Source organism: Salmo trutta, chromosome 3, assembly GCF_901001165.1.
Source record: "Salmo trutta chromosome 3, fSalTru1.1, whole genome shotgun sequence".
Lineage (NCBI taxonomy): Eukaryota > Metazoa > Chordata > Actinopteri > Salmoniformes > Salmonidae > Salmo > Salmo trutta.
Window position 1 is genome coordinate 52,608,382 of NC_042959.1, and position 20,219 is coordinate 52,628,600.

Consider the following 20,219-nt stretch of genomic DNA (forward strand, 5'->3'; position numbering starts at 1 on the left):
CAGGAGACAGGCCAGTACATCAGGAGACGTGTAGGAGGCCGTAGGAGGGCAACAACCCAGCAGCAGGACCGCTACCTCCACCTTTGTGCAAGGAGGAGCAGGAGAAGCACTGCCAGAGCCCTGCAAAATGACCTCCAGCAGGCCACAAATGTGCATGTGTCTGCTCAAACGGTCAGAAACAGACTCCATGAGGGTGGTATGAGGGCCCGACGTCCACAGGTGGGGGTTGTGCTTACAGCCCAACACCGTGCAGGACGTTTGGCATTTGCCAGAGAACACCAAGATTGGGAAATTCGCCACTGGCGCCCTGTGCTCTTCACAGATGAAAGCAGGTTCACACTGAGCACGTGACAGACGTGACAGAGTCTGGAGACGCCATGGAGAACGTTCTGCTGCCTGCAACATCCTCCAGCATGACCGGTTGGTCGGTGGGTCAGTCATGGTGTGGGGTGGCATTTCTTTGGGGGGCCGCACAGCCGTCCATGTGCTCGCCAGAGGTAGCCTGACTGCCATTAGGTACCGAGATGAGATCCTCAGATCCCTTGTGAGACCATATGCTGGTGCGGTTGGCCCTGGGTTCCTCCTAATGCAAGACAATGCTAGACCTCATGTGGCTGGAGTGTGTCAGATGTTCCTGCAAGAGGAAAGCATTGATGCTATGGACTGGCCCGCCCGTTCCCCAGACCTGAATCCAATTGAGCACTTCTGGGACATCATGTCTCGCTCCATCCACCAACGCCACGTTGCACCACAGACTGTCCAGGAGTTGGCGGATGCTTTAGTCCGGGTCTGGGAGGAGATCCCTCAGGAGACCATCTGCCACCTCATCAGGAGCATGCCCAGGCGTTGTAGGGTGGTCATACAGGCACGTGGAGGCCACACACACTACTGAGCCTCATTTTGACTTGTTTTAAGGACATTACATCAAAGTTGGATCAGCCTGTAGTGTGGTTTTCCACTTTAATTTTGAGTGTGACTCCAAATCCAGACCTCCATGGGTTGATAAATTGGATTTCCATTGATTATTTTTGTGTGATTTTGTTGTCAGCACATTCAACTATGTAAAGAAAAAAGTATTTAATAAGATTATTTATTTCATTCAGATCTAGGATGTGTTGTTTAAGTGTTCCCTTAATTTTTTTGAGCAGTATATTTTTAAACCTGCATATTTAGCTAAAAGAAATCCAGGTTAGCAGGCAATATTAACCAGTTGAAATTGTGTCATTTCTCTTGCGTTCATTGCACACAGAGTCAGGGTATATGCAACAGTTTGGGCCGCCTGGCTCATTGCGAACTAATTTGCCAGAATTTTATGTAATTATGACATAACATTGAAGGTTGTGCAATGTAACAGGAATATTTAGACTTAGGGATGCCACCCGTTAGATAAAATACAGAACGGTTCCGTATTTCACTGAAAGGAAAACATTTTGTTTTCGAGATGATAGTTTCCGGATTCGACCATATTAATGACCAAAGGCTCGTATTTCTGTGTTATTATGTTATAATTAAGTCTATGATTTGATAGAGCAGTCTGACTGAGCGGTGGTAGGCAGCAGCAGGCTCGTAAGCATTTGCGTTTCAAACGTCACTCGCTCTGAGACTTGGAGTAGTTGTTCCCCTTGCTCTGCATGGGTAACGATGCTTCGAGGGTGGCTGTTGTCGATGTGTTCCTGGTTCGAGCCCAGGTAGGAGCGAGGAGAGGGACGGAAGCTATACTGTTACACTGGCAATACTAAAGTGCCTATAAGAACATCCAATAGTCAAAGGTATATGAAATACAAATCGTATAGAGAGAAATAGTCCTATAATTCCTATAATAACTACAACCTAAAACTTCTTACCTGGGAATATTGAAGGCTCGTGTTAAAAGGAACCACCAGCTTTCATATGTTCTCATGTTCTGAGCAAGGAACTTAAACGTTAGCTTTTTTACATGGCACATATTGCACTTTTACTTTCTTCTGCAACACTTTGTTTTTGCATTATTTAAACCAAATTGAACATGTTTCATTATTTATTTGAGGCTAAATTGATTTTATTGACGTATTATATTAAGTTAAAATAAGTGTTCATTCAGTATTGTTGTAATTGTCATTATTTGAAATAAATAAATAAATCGTCTGATTAACCGGTATCGGCTTTTTTGGTCCTCCAATAATCGGTATCGGCGTTGAAAAATCATAATCGGTCGACCTCTAGTCTACAGTGCCTTGCAAGCACAACTGCATAAACAAAACAAACACATACAGCATGAGAGGCTGTCTGTCCTAAAGCAAACATTGGATAGTTAATTTATTAGCCAACGCATCACCCACTAAATATCTACATTTAGACCTTTCACAATGTTACAAAGCAGATCTATTCCAAACGTTCAGATTTATTTATGGGGAATGTGTCCTCACTGGTTGTTGACGTGATCGGCGAGGCCCTGTCTTGTCTGTGGTGCGACTGATGCTAACCAGACACTGTTTGTCATGGGCATCCAGAATTGCATTCGACTGGAATCCATTCCCCTCTCTTCTTTGAGATTGTTTAACAGTAAATGTTGTATTAGTTTATACACAGGTTGCCTTGTTTTCAGGTGTAGTCATTAAAAAAAATACATTATACCCAGATTTGAATCATTGCTATAGATGGTGCAGCTCAACTGACATGAATCCCAACTCTCATTATGAGGACTATATGTTTAATTAATTAAAAGCATGACAAAAATACTGTTCAAAAAAGGTTCATCCTCAACATCACCGGGGGCACACTACCTGGCCTCCAGGACACCTACAGCACCCGGTGTCACAGGAAGGCCAAGAAGATCATCAAGGACCTCAGCCACTGAGCCACAGCATGTTCACCCCACTACTATCTAGAAGGCGGAGACAGTACAGGTGCATCGAAGCTGGGACAGAGACTGAGAAACAGCTTCTATTTCCAGGCCAACGGTCACCACTAGCTGGCCTCCGCCCATTACCATGCCCTGAACCTTAGTCATGGTTCTAACCGGGTACCACCCCGTACTCTACCCTGCACCTTAGAGATTGCTGCCCTATGTACATACTGTAGTCATTAAACACTGGTCACTTGAATAATGTTTACATACTGTTTTACCCACACATATATAAATACATACATACACACACACTGTATTCTAGTCATGGCTTATCCTATAGAATGTCTTTTTAATGATTTGTTCTAGTGTTTTTTTTTATTGCAAGGTATTACTGCACATCTTCAAATCTGTGTATGCGACCAATAAAATTTGCTTTGATCTATTCTAAATGCTATTTTGTAGTGCTGTACTCTGGTTTGACTTACAGGGGACACTCTTTCTTCTTTTCTAAGAACATGTCCTGGGGCCTTTGTCCTGTGATGTGTTGGGGTGCTTGTTTTTCTGTGCCGACAATTGACCACAACGCAGTGGTCTATCAGGGAAATAAAGTGGAAACAAACTGTGTCTATGTTTTTATGGGTTATCAGCTGTGCGTGCAGGTGTGTGTGTGTGTGTGTGTGAACATGTGCCAGACACGTCTGTGGTTCGCTAGATATCCCTAGGCTCTTTCCACTCCTATCAGCACACTGTAAACGAATCTATAGAGATCCTTCAGTTCCTCTAGCAGCTCCATGCGATGGCTGGGATATCCAGACCCTGCAGTGTCTGTCTGCCCTTGAACAGTAATAGCATTAATACAACAGAAAACAGCACACTGTAGAATGTTATTGAATGTTCATACGGTCTGTCATTGAATCTGACACCAGATACCATAAACGATTTGACGTGGTTTATTCAGAAGGTTTCGGGAATGAACAGAAAAGCAAAACCGGTATTTTTTTTTCTTCTCTCCATCGGTAAAAATGGTTAACAACAGTTATAAATACAACAACTGTCACAGCACTGAAGTTCATGAATTACTTTTTTCCCAGTGTGGGCCCAGTTAAAACACTGGTGGTGAGATCCAGAGGTGGTGGTGGGTGGCTAAAGTTGACCAGGAGCAACACTGTTTCAGCACTGTGGAGAGACTGAACAAAATACAAACTAGAAGTAACTGGTGGGGAAAAGCAGGTTAAGATGGATGGATGTGAGGAAGAGTATCTCTTTCCTCACCATCCATCCCCTTTGTTGACTGATTTGTAGCAATGAGGCACCGTCATATATGAAACAGTATTCATGAATAGGGTGCTAGTTTGTTACCAGGATGGGTTGAGAAGCTATTATTACTTTGTACACCTTACTCTAACCTCTCACGTGGAATGGTGAAACGATACCAAAACGTAGGCCTAACGAGTTACTCTTCTCCATGGTTCCTTCCCAAAGCAGTTGCTGGTTGTGTTTAAGACTCAACTGCCACCCTTGGACCACACACTGAGGTTTAAAGTCTCTATCCGTCCCTCGTCTCGACAAAGGAACTCTCCAGTGGGAAAGTGTAAAGGACACCACAATTTCACATCTGTACAGACAAATAAAATAGTTATTTTTCATGGACGAGCCATTTCCTTTACAAAATAAATCTTATTTCTCAAGAATACAATAATAAAATGAAGCACGTTGCAAAAAAAGTAACAGAACTCCATATATACACATACTATTTTGGCAGACAAGAACAAGTTCATTATTGTAAACAGCTCTCGCCTCCCTTTTCTTCTTTCCTTCTCTCCATTGTTCCTGTTTCCTATTACATTCACAGCTCTAATTTCTGGTTGGTAAGAAACCCATAAATTGTGCTTAAGAAATCCTTGGACCGTTTAGAGCAGCTCTCCTAGGGTCAGACCCTGGGGTCTGCCTGTAAATAAGTGCACTGTCTCTACAGTAGGTCACTGCTTTAAGACTGTCCCGTGGCTGCAAGTTCACTTGACCCTCCTAGTTGACCCGCAACATCTTGCTGTTGGACGTTGAGGTGGGCAGGAGGGGTTAAGGGCTTTTTGTGTGGTACCTGGTTAAGCAAAGGGAGGTTTGAGTGAGATTGGGGTGGGAATGGAATGGTTGTATACGGCACTGGAATAAGAAAAGTTTTGTGTGGCAACGGCACTAGAACAGTTTTACTGTAGTTAGGTTTGTGTGGGACTGCGGTAAGGAGGTTTATGTATGCCACTAGGGTAGGGCAAGGGGCTGGGGGGGGGGTGAGTGCCACCACGGTAGGGCAAGGGGCTTGGGGGGGGGGGGGGGGGGGGGTTGAGTGCCACCAGGGTAGGGCAAGGGGCTTGGAGGTATGAAGAGTTTAGGGCGTAAGCCTTCAGTTGTCCTCCTCAGAGAGCTCGTCCTCCCCCGTGGCTTTCTCGGGGATGGCGTCCAGGCTGCGTGGTCGGGTCCTGGACTCGGAGCCTGCCGTGCTCCCTGATGGCCCGTCTTTACTGAGGTTACAGGTGAGGGCGGCATAGTGGATCTGCTTCAGGTTCTCCTGGACCTCACTCTTTGCGTGCTTCAGCAGGTCCGCCTGGCCCTGGAGGGGAGGCAGGGACATGACAAGAATGGCAATATAGAGACAATGGAGCATGTATCAACAACTTGAATCTCCAGTTTAAACAGAAAGACAAAGGGTGAAACCAATTGTACCTTCAAAAAGGTCACAAAGCGAGAGAGTAGTGTGGTACTAACTATTTAATCTTAGTTGTATGCGGTCAGACATTGGAGTCCTACATCTCCCCAATCCCCACGGAGCGTAACCGCTGCTTCTGTGTATAATGAATTATGCAGCGTAGCCAAACACTCACCAGGCACCAACTCAATTTCCCGGGGACCATGTATAAATGATGAGCCCAAACGCTCATGAGGTGAGCATGCAATTAACGCATGCAAATATCACAAATAAATATGCGGAAGGTCATTCCTCGATAATTACCCCTTGCATTGACACAGGGATTAAATGAACGGCATAAAGACAAATACATCAGACAGTGTGTGCAATCTAACTAGCTCAGACATAGGCTCTTATTCCACCGCGCTGCAGCTGAAAAACAAATGTCAATTTAAACCTAGCTACCTTATGTCCCTTCTGTAAACAAACTCTCAAAAAACATTGTTTTTTTCCTTATTTAGTGAAGCTCAACTGCACTGTGGAATCATAATCTCTAAAGTGTTCGCTCTGAAGTTGTTTCTTGAATATAAACTCACTGCTTATGTCTGTCCTCAAAACAAACATTAAGTTAAACCTCTTACATGTAACTAAATGTAATCGAAAATGTAATCTACGTAATCCCCAAAAGTAATTATTTATCATGAGATAAACAATAACTAGTAATGCGGCATACTCCAAGGTTAAACTCTCACTTTTCTAGTAAAAATAGTTATAAATTGCAGAGGTGTAGTCACTGTTGAGGACACAAGCTTAATTACACAGATCATATTTTGATTATTTCCTATTCAACAAAACTATGTATAAGGCTTGAAATTTCATTTTTTTCAAATCCATTAAGATTTCACTTTCCTTATAACTTTAAAAAAACATATTTGTATATTTAGTGTTAGAGAAAAGGTGCAAAGTTTCTAAAGGTCTCTCGATCAAAACATCGACCACATCGCTTTGAACGTCTCTCAGAGCTCTAGCTTGGCTTCCTGAACTCGTTAGGAACACGCCTTTCATCTCATTTCAATATTCTCCATCTACGACAAACAAAGTATTTTTTGTTAATCTATTAATTATTTTAAAAATATTACATTAGTATTCAGACCCTTTACTCAGTACTTTCTTGAAGCACCTTTGGCAGCAATTACAGCTGAGTCTTCTTGGGTATGACGCTACAAGCTTGGCACACCTGTATGTGGGAGTTTCTCCCATTCTTCTCCGCAGATCCTCTCAAGCTCTGTCAGGTTGGATGGGAAGCATTGCTGCACAGCTTTTTCAGGTCTCTCCAGAGATGTTAGATTGGCTTCAAGTCAGGGCTCTGGCTGGGCCACTCAAGGACATTCAGAGACTTGTCCCGAAGCCACTCCTGTGTTGTCTTGGCTGTGTGCTTAGGGTTGTTGTCCTGTTAGAAGGTGAACCTTCGCCCCAGTCAGAGCTCTGGAGCAGGTTTTCGTTAAGGATCTCTCTGTACTTTGCTCCGTTCATCTTTGCCTCGATCCTGACTAGTCTCCCAGTCCTTGTTGCTGAAAAACACCCCCACAGCATTATGCTGCCACCACACTTCACCGTAGGGATGGTGCCAGGTTTCCTTCGGACATGACCCTTGGCATTCAAGCCAAAGAGTTCAATCTTGGTTTCATCAGACCATTGAATCTTGTTTCTCATGGTCTGAGAGTCTTTAAAGGGCCTTTTGGCAAACAGGCTGTCATGTGCCTTTTATTGATGAGTGGCTTCCGTCTGGCCACTCTACCATAAAGGGCTGATTGGTGGAGTGCTGCAGAGATGATTGTCCTTCTGGAAGGTTCTCCCATCTCCACAGACGAACTCTAGAGCTCTGTCAGAGTGACCATCAGGTTCTTGGTCATCTCCCTGACCAAGGCCCTTCCCTGATTGCTCAGTTTAGCCGGGCGGTTCCTGCTCAGTTTGGCCGGGTGGTTGGTGGTTCCAAACTTCTTCCATTTAAGAATGATGGAGGCCACTGTGTTCATGGGGACCTTCAATGCTGCAGAAATCGTTCAGTACCCTTCCCCAGATCTGTGCCTCGACACAATCCTGTCTCAGAGCTCCATGGACAATTCCTTCGACCTCATGGCTTGGTTTTTGCTCTGACATGCACTGTCAACAGTGGGACCTTATATAGATAGACAGGTGCGTCTTTCCAAATCATGTCCAATCAATTGAATTTACCACAAGTGGACTCCAATCAAGGTGTAGAAACATCTCAAGGATGATGAATGGAAACAGGATGCACCTGAGCTCAATTTTGAGTCTCATAGCAAAGAGTCTGAATACTTACAAAAATAAGGTATCTGTTTTTTGTTATTAACACATTTCCAAAACATTTCTAAAAACCTGTTTTCGCTTTGTCATTATGGGGTATTGTGTGTAGATTGCTGACGAATGTGAAAAAAGTCAAGGGGTCTGAATACTTTCCGAGGGCACTTTAGGCTTCAGACAGGAGTTGATAGACAGTCGGAAGAGCGAATTAAACGGTAGGAGGGACATCCCTGCTGCAAGTGGTGTCAGATTTCACATCCTGCTTCATACAGGCAGAAGAGACATACTCCTGTGTCTGAGAATCAGGGCTACCACTCAATGCAAGCCATTTTGATCTACGGTGTCCACAGATCGATTGAAAACAGTTTATTGGTAGCTAAAATAGATTAAACAAAAGCTAAAAACTGTCACAAAAAAAAAAGATTGCAAAAACAAATTACTCAAACTAGGTGGTCATTATCCTTACCTTGAGGATAGTTATGTTCCATGTGAAGCTCTCCACAGCCTTGGCCAGCTTCCTGCCCTTCAAGCCCTCCTTTACCGCCATGTCATGGAGGTTCTCATGGAACTCCATCGCTGGGGACAGAGGGGTCAGGGGACACATGAGTTTTACGCTATGTATTCACTGACATTTGTCACAGAGGCTAGCATTGACGTACAATGCTCAATGCATTTATATGCTAGGTTTTCATGAAATGCCAATTGGGGTTAGGCAAGTGTCAGCACTATGGGAAAAGCCTTAAGTTAAGGCCTTCACACATTTGGTTTCATTCTTGACGTGTGAGACAATGATAAAACACCAACACACTTTAGATGATCATACGTTAAGTATTCATTTCGGATTCAACCATCTGTCTCTGTCAGTTTTGTATGTTTGTCTCTCAGTGTGCATACAGTACTAGAACTACCTGGTTCAGTTTTTGTTTTCATTGTCTATAGAAATTACACCAGCCTGAAAACAGCTGCCCAGCAGACAACATGAGGTAGGAAGCAAAGCTGGTGAGGTCAAGATGGAGTGCGATACATCTTCTCTTGAGAGCGTGAGAGAAAGAGAGAGCAAGACTAGCATGGGCAGGGCAGACAGACACGACATCGCCTCACTGTGGATTAGCATCAAGGCGCTGAGCAGAGGAGGGACTTGTCTCCCAAGGAGCTCCCTTCCTCCTCTCCTTCCCCTCTTTCCTCCTCTCCCTCTCCTCTCACTGCGTGCTGCTCTCCGTGTGTTTGAGTCACGTTGCAGTGGAGTCCACAACATCAGAGCAACAGCTGAGGGTCTGGCCGTTAAGGTGCTCTGTAACGGGAGCTTGGTATACTACTAATAGCTTCACCAGACTCAGCTGATGGCAGACACACACACACAAACACAAGCTGAAACGGTCGTACTGAGCATGCTCAGATCTATCGCGGCGCTCTATCAGCTCTGGGTCGGTTCCCAGCCCTGTTGGTATTGTTTCCATGGCAACACCAAATACCGTACATTTGAGATATACAGTGGGGTGGGTGTGGGTTGGATGGATGGATGCTGAGGAGAGGAGATTCTGAGGTCTGTGATATCGGCACTCCAGCAGTTAGCACATACCTGACCTAGATGAAGAGTCGAGACAGAAAATGGCCAAAGAAATGTTCACAAATTAGGCCCTGGTTGAGGCTAGTGTTGTATTCTCTTACAGAGAATGCATAGGGCATATACTTTTTTTTTTTTTGACCATACACAGCGCTAATAATCTGTTCCTCCCAGTCTTTTTATGTTGTGCACTGTGAAACATCTGAATGATTCCAGAATGATTATCCCCCACCCTCAGGTGCTGTGCTGCTGTAACTACAGTCACTACTGTTGTACTCATGAAGCATGACTGTGCTGAAAAGACACACACCAACTCTCAGCAGGGGTTGCTTAGCAACGCAGTGTAGAGTTGGGGGGGGACTAATTCTGTAATTCTGAGCAAACCCTTTCAAACTCAATTCTCTGCAAGCTTATGCTCGCTGACAGAGACTGTATAGAGCCACCAAAAGGTTCTCAGTCACCTTTGACAGTCCATAACCGAGGGGCAGGTAGGAAAGGGGCTTGCCGTGGCCGATGACAATACAACAGGGATTAGCTTCTTTATATGGTGTAATCTTCTCCCTCGTCTGCCTGGAGCTCAATAACTCAGCATAATGAACTTGGACCAGAGTGCCCAGTCATAGGAAATATTTAATGAAACCGTTTCCCCAACCTGTATTGTAGCCTAGGCTAAAATGTTTACTAGCTTTATTAATAATGGATTGAATCGCAAAAGCAACACATTGATTGAGTGTCCCCAATCCTCCTGAATAGATTATGCATTTGACCCTGTAGAATAATCACCATTACTGTAATCGGGTTTTTCCATTCATCTTATCTTCCACATTTTCACTTAAGCTTGTTTTTTTTAGGCAGTTTGTAAAAGTTAACCTTAGCGTTACTCTGTCCAGACTAGGTGTATTTTGGGGTTCAGCTATTGAATTGTCCCAGATGTTATTTGGTACCTGGGTGAGTGTCAAGTATTGCATTTGATCTGTGCGCTTTAGACAGTAAGTCTAAAGGGGCGGCAGGGTAACCAAGTGGTTAGAGCGTTGGGCTAGTAACCGAAAGGTTGCAAGTTCGAATCCCCGAGCTGACAAGGTACAAACCTGTCATTCTGCCTCTGAACAAGGCAGTTAACCCACTGTTCCCAGGCCGTCATTGAAAATAAGAATTTGTTGTTAAATAAACAAAATAAGTACTGATCTTTGTTTATTGTTACCCAGAGGGTCTTTTGAGGCGGTTTGCTCTCTCTGAGCGGTTATGATGGATTACTCCGAACTCCAGTAGCTTTTTGCTGGAATGTTCAGCTCACTGTCCGGAGGGAATACAGTTTGTATTGACCCATTTTCCACTCACACTCACAATACGTATCGATGAAATTACAACATCCAGCCCAGTAGATTTGATATGGTGCCTGGTAGTGACCAGAAAGAAGCCTTGGGCGGCTAATGTGGAAGCCCATGTTTAACTTGTTTAGTTGTCTTGTGTGCCCATATTAACTAATGAAATAATACAAATACATATGAAGCATTTCCTAGCTTCAGTAGCCTATCGTTTTGGCTCAGCTGAGTGGCCTAGTTAGGTACATCTTAGGGATGGGAATTTGAAAGAATTTCTGTGTTTGAGTACTCATGGAAATAATTAAGTACTCACATGTTAGTGTGAAACAGGGCTGAAGGCAAAAAAGTTTACGCTATGCTGGTTGTTCTGATACACAACTGAAAACCAAACTTAACACATTTTTCACTGCACTTGACATATTCTTTGTGGAGTACACACACACCTTACCCGAGTTTGAAATTTGTCAGTGCTTATAAATGTAACCTACTAAATAGTTGCATTTGTGAATTTCGAGTACTTGTATTCAAGTAATTAGTAAACAAATGCAAACTTTAAATCCAGTACTGTGTATGTGTGCCCATCCCTAGTTACTTTTAGGTTCATTTTTTATAGACATTTCACAGATTAGAGGCATATAACCATACATTGAAAAAATGTGATGGTTTCATAGCAACTTTGAAGAGGAATGCTTTCAGACTATGGACACAATATACTGTAATACTATAGATCTAGCGAACACCAAAAAGTGAACCATCTGAGCACAATTCCGTATCACCCTGCTGCCTCGAGTAGGAGTTGTTTTTGTTGTCTCTTTCAGCACCATTCGTTCAGGCAGTTCACATCTTAACTTTCAGACTACCAACGGCTAATGTCTCGGGCAGCAGCAGGTCCTGTAGGTGTTGTGATGAATACTAAGAGAGGAGATGATGGCCAGAAGCCATTGATTTTGCGACGCACACCTCAGTTAAAAAGACACTCCTCCGCCCCTTGATGAGCCAAGACAATAGACTATGAATATTTTATATGTCATCCATCTGGAAACCAATAAATCCCAACCCCCGGAACGATGGCCTGTTTTCACTCACTCGGCGCTCCAAGCAAGTTACTCCATGATAAATGAAACATCTACAATGCTTAGATGGGAAACGTTGCTGAAATACGCTGCATTAGATTAAAAAGACACAGACGTCTAAATTATCCTCTCATTCAATATGATTTTATTTGTACTGTAGTAAATCTACAGGTCAATTCTATGCTGCTTTTAAAGCACACAATTTGGTTTTGCAGAGTTTGCACCACTAGAGCTCTTTCCGGAAAAATCCACCTTGTTGAGTTCCCCTCATAATGGGGGAAGGAGAGGGTGAACATTCTGACAGCTTCTCAAGCCAAGACTCTCCCAACCTTGGAGCGAGGGGTGGGATCTCTGCCAGCGTGTTCCATTGATGAGCTGCCAATCACACAATCAAGGCTCCAAGATCCTCCCGATCCCCCACGCCCCAGAGCAGACTGGATTAGCACTGCCCCTGCCCAAGTCAAGTCAACACATTATGCAGGGCCAGAAGGCTATTCTCACAGAGACTCACCAGAGGAACGGGATAAACAGTACTAAGAGCACAGATATAATACAATTGCAAGAGCACACAAGCTGCAATATTCACACCAAAGTGCAAACGCAGAATTCTCCTAACAATGAGATCAATTATTTTCTAATCAATTGCTAAAATTCATTTTTTTTTTTTTGTATAAAATATTTTCATCCATTCTGGTAAATGATTCCCGTTCATTTGTTATAAATGAGATTGATCTCATTCTGCACGTCTTGTAGTGGTGCGGTTCCTGGTGGAAACCAGGCATAAAGAGACCGCAGCCGCCTGCCAGTCTTTGATGTTGTTCTGTTCAGAACCTGGGTGTTTACCACCTCAGCTGCAACCCTCCTAATTAGAGGAGCAGCGAGGCCGACGCCGTGAGAATCATCAAAAACCAGGCACATCCAAAGCAGCGTTTCAAAGCATCCGGGTCACAGAAATGAGCATGAATCAAATGTTAATAACTCTTATGTAACAGGGCCGGCATAATCAGTCCATCTTTTTTGTTAGCTGCCGCTCTCCATGGCATACTTCAGAGAGGGGGGATGATTGTATATGAAAGGAAGAAGGGAAGATCTGAGGGACAGTGGATCTTTGCAGAGAAATGGGCATTTTATGCTAAACGTCGCTCTTTATTCAGCTATATCCCTCTCGAGCGTTGGGCCAGTAACCGGAAGGTTGCTGGATCGAATCCCCCGAGCTGACAAGGTAAAAATCTGTCGTTCTGCCCCTGAGCAAGGCAGTTAACCCACTGTTCCCAGGGTGCCGAAGACGTGGATGTCGATTAAGACAGCCCCCCTGCACCTCTCTGATTCAGTTAAATGCGGAAGACACATTTCAGTTGAATACATTCATTTGGACAACTGACTAGGTATCCCCTTTCTTACCTGCTTTCTGGGTCAGCAGTATTCGGTCGTAGACTCCCTCAGAGTTCTCCAGCAGAGTCTTGCTGGTCTGGATCATCTGTCAGGAGAGGAGAAAACACAGTCCATTTGAACCTTTTTATTCCCTTTACAGCAGCCTGGCATCCTGCGGTGGTGAGCAATCTTCATTTTTTTGTTTGTGGAGTATGTATCCAGTACGGGGGAGAAAGAAGCCTAGGCCCTTATTACAGAGATAGAGGGCCAAGCAGCGGGAGTTGTGCTGAGGCACGGTAAAAACCGAGGGAGGGGAGTGTATCAGAGCATGTTATTGAAAGATGCAAGACAACTAGGGTATTACAGTAATTGCGTGTTACCGTTATAAAAGTCCTGTTTCAGAGTTGGTCTGAAAACGTGATTTCAAGAGTAGGTTATTAATGTTTATAACAAAAATCTGTTGTAAATAGGAGGCCTTGTTCGGAGGCGTAACACAGCCTTATCTGTGGCATTACAGCTGGGTAGCGGACTGCTACATTTAGCTCCCTGCCTTAATTGAGTGCACACACTTCTGACCTCCATGACTGTGTTGAAATTGTCATTGTGGCTCTGATCACAGATAGAAGTGCAAATGGGCCTCTAATGCCTGCCCTAAAAAATAAACACCCCAAAATACATAACTGGTACATCGGGGGTATTTCGGGAGGTTAATGATGCGTGTGTTTACTGTCATGGATCCTGGTAAATACCCACTGCACGACCCAGGAGACATACACACGGGTACGACCATCTGGATCTTTCTCCCTTCTTACCGTCTCTCGGAGTGCAATTAATATGATCATCTAAAGGAAATGATGTATCATCTAAAATTAGAATAGGTTTCTTAATGCGATTCTGGGGCGAGATGACACAGTTACGGCAGCCTTCCGTTTCAATTAGTGCCACGGGTGCTGGGCTTTATGTTCGCTGCTCTGCCGTAATTGACTTGTACATTCCCTCAGTGACTTAAGAGCACTGCAAGGTCACATAATAAAAGCAGGCAGTCTTGTTCCATGGTCAAGGCAGACCGGGCGGGGGGCTTGGGGTGGGCAGCTATTTCAGCAGCTGCTCCAGTTGCCAAGTCAATCTCTGACGGTCGGCCAGTGACCCAACATGCCCCCCTCCGCCCCTGAGATCGATCCTTTTACTGTGCCAGTTTTCCAGCCAGTGAGAAAGAGGAGAGTACCTACTTAGGAGCGATGTGACAGGAGATAAGGGGATCAGCAGCACTGTGACTGTGTGTCTGTGACAGCCTGTCCATGGTGGACTACTGGGCTGGGCGTTCCACTTCAGGCAGTGAAAATGGAGATGAAGGTTTCAAACAGAGACTCCAGCCCTCTACACCCAAGTGGGGATATTAGGTAATAAAGCAATTAGAAAATGTTCTTTGGTTATACATCATTTGAAAATTAGGACTGACTTACAAAATTATTCGAAAGCACTGACAATTAATAATATGGCCTATATATTTATTGAGGTGGGCATCAAACTTAGTTTTACGAGGGCAACCCAGAGCATTCCTACAGTCTGATGAGTGTAACACGTCGTGACTAAGCTGAGGGAGGCGGGCGGGGTGTGTGAGGGAGGAGGGGGGAGGCTGTTGGTGACAGTCCACAGCTGCAGTAACGGGGCTGGAGGCTGTCAGGCACACTGATTACTTTACTAATGGGTGAAGAAATTACAGCCTTGGTGACAGACACAGCAACACGGGGAGGTATTTATAGTGGATTGAGAGGTAAGCAGCTGAACTGAACGCTGGCTTTGCTCGCTAAATACTAGCGATGGTGATTTGTGTATTTTGTGGTGCTACTGGTAGTGTTTTACAAGGCTTCAAAATTGTAATGGTTATCATAAACAAACTACTACTTTGTAACACATTGGTACTTCCCTTCCTTTTATTCTAGAAAAATCTACACAATACATTTACAACACGAAGAACAGCACATTCAATTTAGACAATTTCTGCAGAGGAGCACTTTGAAGATACTTGAAGAATCAACATATACTTTTCATCTGCAAACAAAACCAGACAAACCCATAATAGAGTAGTTTATCTCTACAGTTGAAGTCGGAAGTTTACATACACCTTAGCCAAATACACTTAAACTCAGTTTACACAATTCCTGACATTTAATCCTAGTAAAAATTCCCTGTCTTAGGTCAGTTAGGATCACCACCTTATTTTAAGAATGTGAAATGTCAGAATAATAGGAGAGAGAATGATTTATTTCAGCTTTTATTTCTTTCATCACATTCCCAGTGGGTCAGAAGTTTACACTCAATTAGTATTTGGTAGCGTTGCCTTTAAATTGTGTAACTTGGGTCAAACGTTTCGGGTAGCCTTCCACAAGCTTCCCACAATAAGTTGGGTGAATTTTGGCCCATTCCTCCTAACAGAGCTGGTGTAACTGAGTCAGGTTTGTAGGCCTCCTGTCTCGCACATGCTTTTTCAGTTCTGCCCATAATTATTCTATAGGATTCAGGTCAGGGCTTTGTGATGGCCACTCCAATACCTTGACTTTGTTGTCCTTAAGCCATTTTGCAACAACTTTGCTTGCAAGTATGCTTGGTGTCCTTGTCCATTTGGAAGACCCATTTGCGACCAAGATTTAACTTCCTGACTGATGCCTTGAGATGTCGCTTCAATATATCCACATAATTTCCCTCATGATACCATCTATTTTGTGAAGTGCACCAGTCCCTCCTGCAGAAAAGCACCCCCACACCATGATGCTGCCACCCCTGTGCTTCACAATTGGGATGGTGTTCTTCGGCTTGCAAGCCTCCCCCTAACGATGGTCATTATGGCCAAACATAAAAAGTACGATCTTTGTCCCCATGTGCAGTTGCAAACCGTAACCTGGCTTTTTTTTATGGCGGTTTTGGAGCAGTGGCTTCTTCCTTGCTGAGAGGCCTTTCAGGTTATGTCGATACAGGACTGGTTTTACTGTGGATATAGATACTTTTGAACTGTTTCCTCCAGCATCTTCACAAGGTCCTTTGCTGTTGTTCTGGGATTGATTTGCACTTTTCGCACCAAAGTACGTTCATCTCTAGGAGACAGAATGTGTCTCCTTCCTGAGCGGTATGACGGCTGCGTGGTCCCATGGTGTGTATACTTGCGTACTACTGTTTGTACAAATGAACGTGGTACCTTCAGGCGTTTGGAAATTGCTCCCAAGGATGAACCAGACTTGTGGAGGTCTACAATTTCTTTTCTGAGGTCTTGGCTGATTTATTTCGATTTTCCATGATGTCAAGCAAAGAGGCACTGAGTTTCAAGGTAGGCCTTGAAATACATCCACAGGTACGGCTCAAATGATGTCAATTAGCCTATCAGAAGCTTCTAAAGCCGGGGCATCATTTTCTGGAATTTTCCAAGCCGTTTAAAGGCACAGTCAACTTAGTGTATGTAAACTTCTGACCCACTGGAATTGGGATTACAGGTAGACCGATTAATCGGAAGGGCCGATTTTAAGTTTTCATAACAATCGGAAATCGGTATTTTTGGACGGAGATTTTTTTTTTTTTTACACCTTTATTTATCTAAGCAAGTCAGTTAAGAACACATTCTTATTTTCAATGACGGCTTAGGAACGGTGGGTTAACTGCCTTGTTCAGGGGCAGAACGACAGATTTTTACCTTGTCAGCTCGGGGATTCAATCTTGCAACCTTACGGTTAACTAGTCCAACGCTCTAACCACCTGCTTTACATTGCACTCCATGAGGAGCCTGCATGTTACGCAGTAAGAAGCCAAGGTAAGTTGCTAGCTAGCATTAAACTTATCTTATAAAAAACAATCTATCAATCATAATCACTAGTTAACTACACATGGTAGATGATATTACTAGTTTATCTAGCCTGTCCTGCGTTGCATATAATCGCTTAAGTACACATTGCGCCAACGTGTACCTAACCATAAACATCAACGCCTTTCTTAAAATCAATACACAAGTATATATTTTTAAACCTGCATATTTAGTTAATATTGCCTGCTAACATGAATTTCTTTTAACTAGGGAAAATGTGTCACTTCTCTTGCAACAGAGTCAGGGTATATGCAGCAGTTTGGGCCGCCTGGCTTGTTGCGAACTGTAATGACTATTTCTTCCTAACAAAGACAGCGACTTTGCCAAACGGGGGATGATTTAACAAAAGTGCATTTGCGAAAAAAGCACAATCATTGCACGACTGTACCTAACCATAAACATCAATGCCTTTCTTAAAATCAATACACAGAAGTATATATATTTAAAATCTGCATATTTAGCTAAAATAAATCTAGGTTAGCAGGCAATATTAACCAGGTGAAATTGTGTCACTTCTCTTGCGTTCATTGCACGCACAGTCAGGTTATATGCAACCGTTTGGGCCGCCTGGCTCGTTGCGAACTAATTTGCCAGAATTTTACGTAATTATGACATAACATTGAAGGTTGTGCAATGTAACAGGAATATTTAGACTTAGGGATGCCACCCGTTAGATAAAATACGGAACGGTTCCGTATTTCACTGAAAGGAATAACGTTTTGTTTTCGAGATGATAGTTTCCGGATTCAACCATATTAATGACCAAAGGCTCGTATTTCTGTGTGTTTATTATATTATAATTAAGTATATGATTTGATAGAGCAGTCTGACTGAGCGGTGGTAGGCAGCAGCAGGCTCGTAAGCATTCATTCAAACAGCACTTTTGTGCGTTTTGCCAGCAGCTCTTCGCTGTGCTTCAAGCATTGCGCTGTTTATGACTTCAAGCCTATCAACTCCCAAGATTAGGCTGGTGTAACCGATGTGAAATAGCTAGCTAGTTAGCGGGGTGCGCGCTAATAGCGTTTCAAACGTCACTCGCTCTGAGACTTGGAGTAGTTGTTCCCCTTGCTCTGCATGGGTAACGAGGGTGGCTGTTGTCGATGTGTTCCTGGTTCGAGCCCAGGTAGGAGCGAGGAGAGGGACGGAAGCTATACTGTTACACTGGCATTACTAAAGTGCCTATAAGAACATCCAATAGTCAAAAGGTATATGAAATACAAATCGTATAGAGAGAAATAGTCCTATAATTCCTATAATAACGACAACCTAAAACTTCTTACCTGGGAATATTGAAGACTCATGTTAAAAGGAACCACCAGCTTTCATATGTTCTCATGTTCTGAGCAAGGAACTTAAATGTTAGCTTTCTTACATGGCACATATTGCACTTTTACTTTTTTCTCCAACACTTTTTTTTTGTTGCATTATTTAAACCAAGTTGAACATGTTTCATTATTTATTTGAGGCTAAATTGATTTTATTGATGTATTATATTAAGTTAAATTAAGTGTTCATTCAGTATTGTTGTAATTGTCATTATTACAACAACAAAAAATAATAATAATAAAAAAAATTTAAAAAAAAAAGAATCGGGCGATTAATCAGTATCGAATTTTTTTGGTCCTCCAATAATCGGTATCGGCGTTGAAAAATCATAATCGGTCGACCTCTAATTGGGATACACTGAATTATAAGTGAAATAATCTGTCTGTAAACAATTGTTGGAAAATTGACTTGTGTCATGCACAAAGTAGATGTCCTAACCGACTTGCCAAAACTATAGTTTGTTAACAAGAAATTTGTGGAGTGGTGGAGTGTATGTAAACCTCCGACTTCAACGGTATTTACCTAGTCGGCTTGTTGTTGTGTATTCTATGCAAGATAAATATTCCTCACAAGGCGCATTCAAGTTATGAGTGCCAAAGGGAGGGAAACCTGCATTCTGACAAGCAGTCAATGCACAACAATTCTTAATTCAATCGTGGGGGACAATAACAGTTTTAAATAGCATTTGTTAAAAAAAAAGAGGTGGATCCCGGCTTTCCATTCATACTTATTTCTCAACTCCTAAATACACTGAACTGCACCATTTTAAACCGAGAGTTTTTAGCAGCGGCATGGTTGAGCACGTTACCGCTCCGCAATTCACCTCGAGTACATAGAGAGTGGACCTAAACTTAACACAGGTCAATTGTAGGGTAACTTGGGGTAAAACACTTCCCTACCTCATCATTTTTGGGAGTGATGAGACCGATTACATATTTAGTTGAGCAAGAGTAGTGGCAACCAGGGAAAGTGTTGGGGGGGGGGGGGGGGGGGGGGGGGTACATGAAGTGGTTTCTGTGAGAAGTACAGGCAAGGGGCGTGTCAACATAATTGTATTCATTCCTTTTGGAGCAGTACGTCCTTTTAAAATGTCACCCAAACTGAGCTTCTCAGTCCTTCTACATAAAATGTATCCAGGGGACGACGACACACGACTGGATCTTCGTTCACCTCACATTTTCATCAAATTTGCTGAGGACACATGAGTCTAACGCTTAACTCATGATCCAAACTTCACTGACACCTGTCCATGACTCACAATGAGTGAGACACTTTTGAGTAATATTACGCATGACTCATTTGTTGTCAGGTTAGTTAGCACATAACCTTCATGCTCTGTGTGGGGGTTCTAAAGTCAAGAGAAAGACATTATGAAGACATTAGGTAAATGACATGCAATGCTATGCTAATGGTGTACTAATGCAGTCTGTAGCCTTTGACCTGTGTTTCTACAGTGGATAATAAGCTTCACCAATACTTCTCCAGGATTTATGCTTTGTACACGGCAAACATGTCTGACACAGAAAACAGCTGGTGTCAAATAGAAATATCAAAAGTATGAATATTTTAAAGCGTATTCAATACATATTCAGAGCAAATAGGCTACAGATGAGAATGAAATATCAGATGTTCCTTAAGTGTTTTTCCATGGCCACGTTGGATAATATAGTAGAGCTTTCAAGTTGTTGTTAACTTGTGCTCTGTATCGTAGCAAATACAGTAGTAATGAAATATTCAAAATGGGGGACGAAGGGCATTCTATAACACTCTTGTATTATTAAGGTACAGTGATCACGGTGAGGTGTAAGGTGTAATAGGTCTGTATTGAAATAGCCTCAATGACGCATTATAAACTGCTGATTGACTGACAGCCGTGGTATA

At 43.1% G+C, this 20,219-nt stretch overlaps 1 protein-coding gene across 2 annotated transcripts in view; it reads right to left on the reverse strand.

Moving 5' to 3' along the window:
- Positions 1-3,761: 3,761 nt before the first annotated feature.
- LOC115178180 (inactive phospholipase C-like protein 2) overlaps positions 3,762-20,219 on the reverse strand; it is a 56,465-nt gene continuing 40,007 nt past the window's right edge. For both annotated transcript variants that reach the window (XM_029739246.1, XM_029739255.1), the window contains exons 4-6: positions 13,193-13,268; positions 8,299-8,408; positions 3,762-5,432 (exon numbers count right to left, since the gene is read on the reverse strand). In XM_029739246.1, the coding sequence (XP_029595106.1) occupies positions 5,226-5,432; positions 8,299-8,408; positions 13,193-13,268 (393 nt within the window). In that variant the 3' untranslated portion in view covers positions 3,762-5,225. The remainder of the gene's footprint in view (positions 5,433-8,298; positions 8,409-13,192; positions 13,269-20,219) is intronic.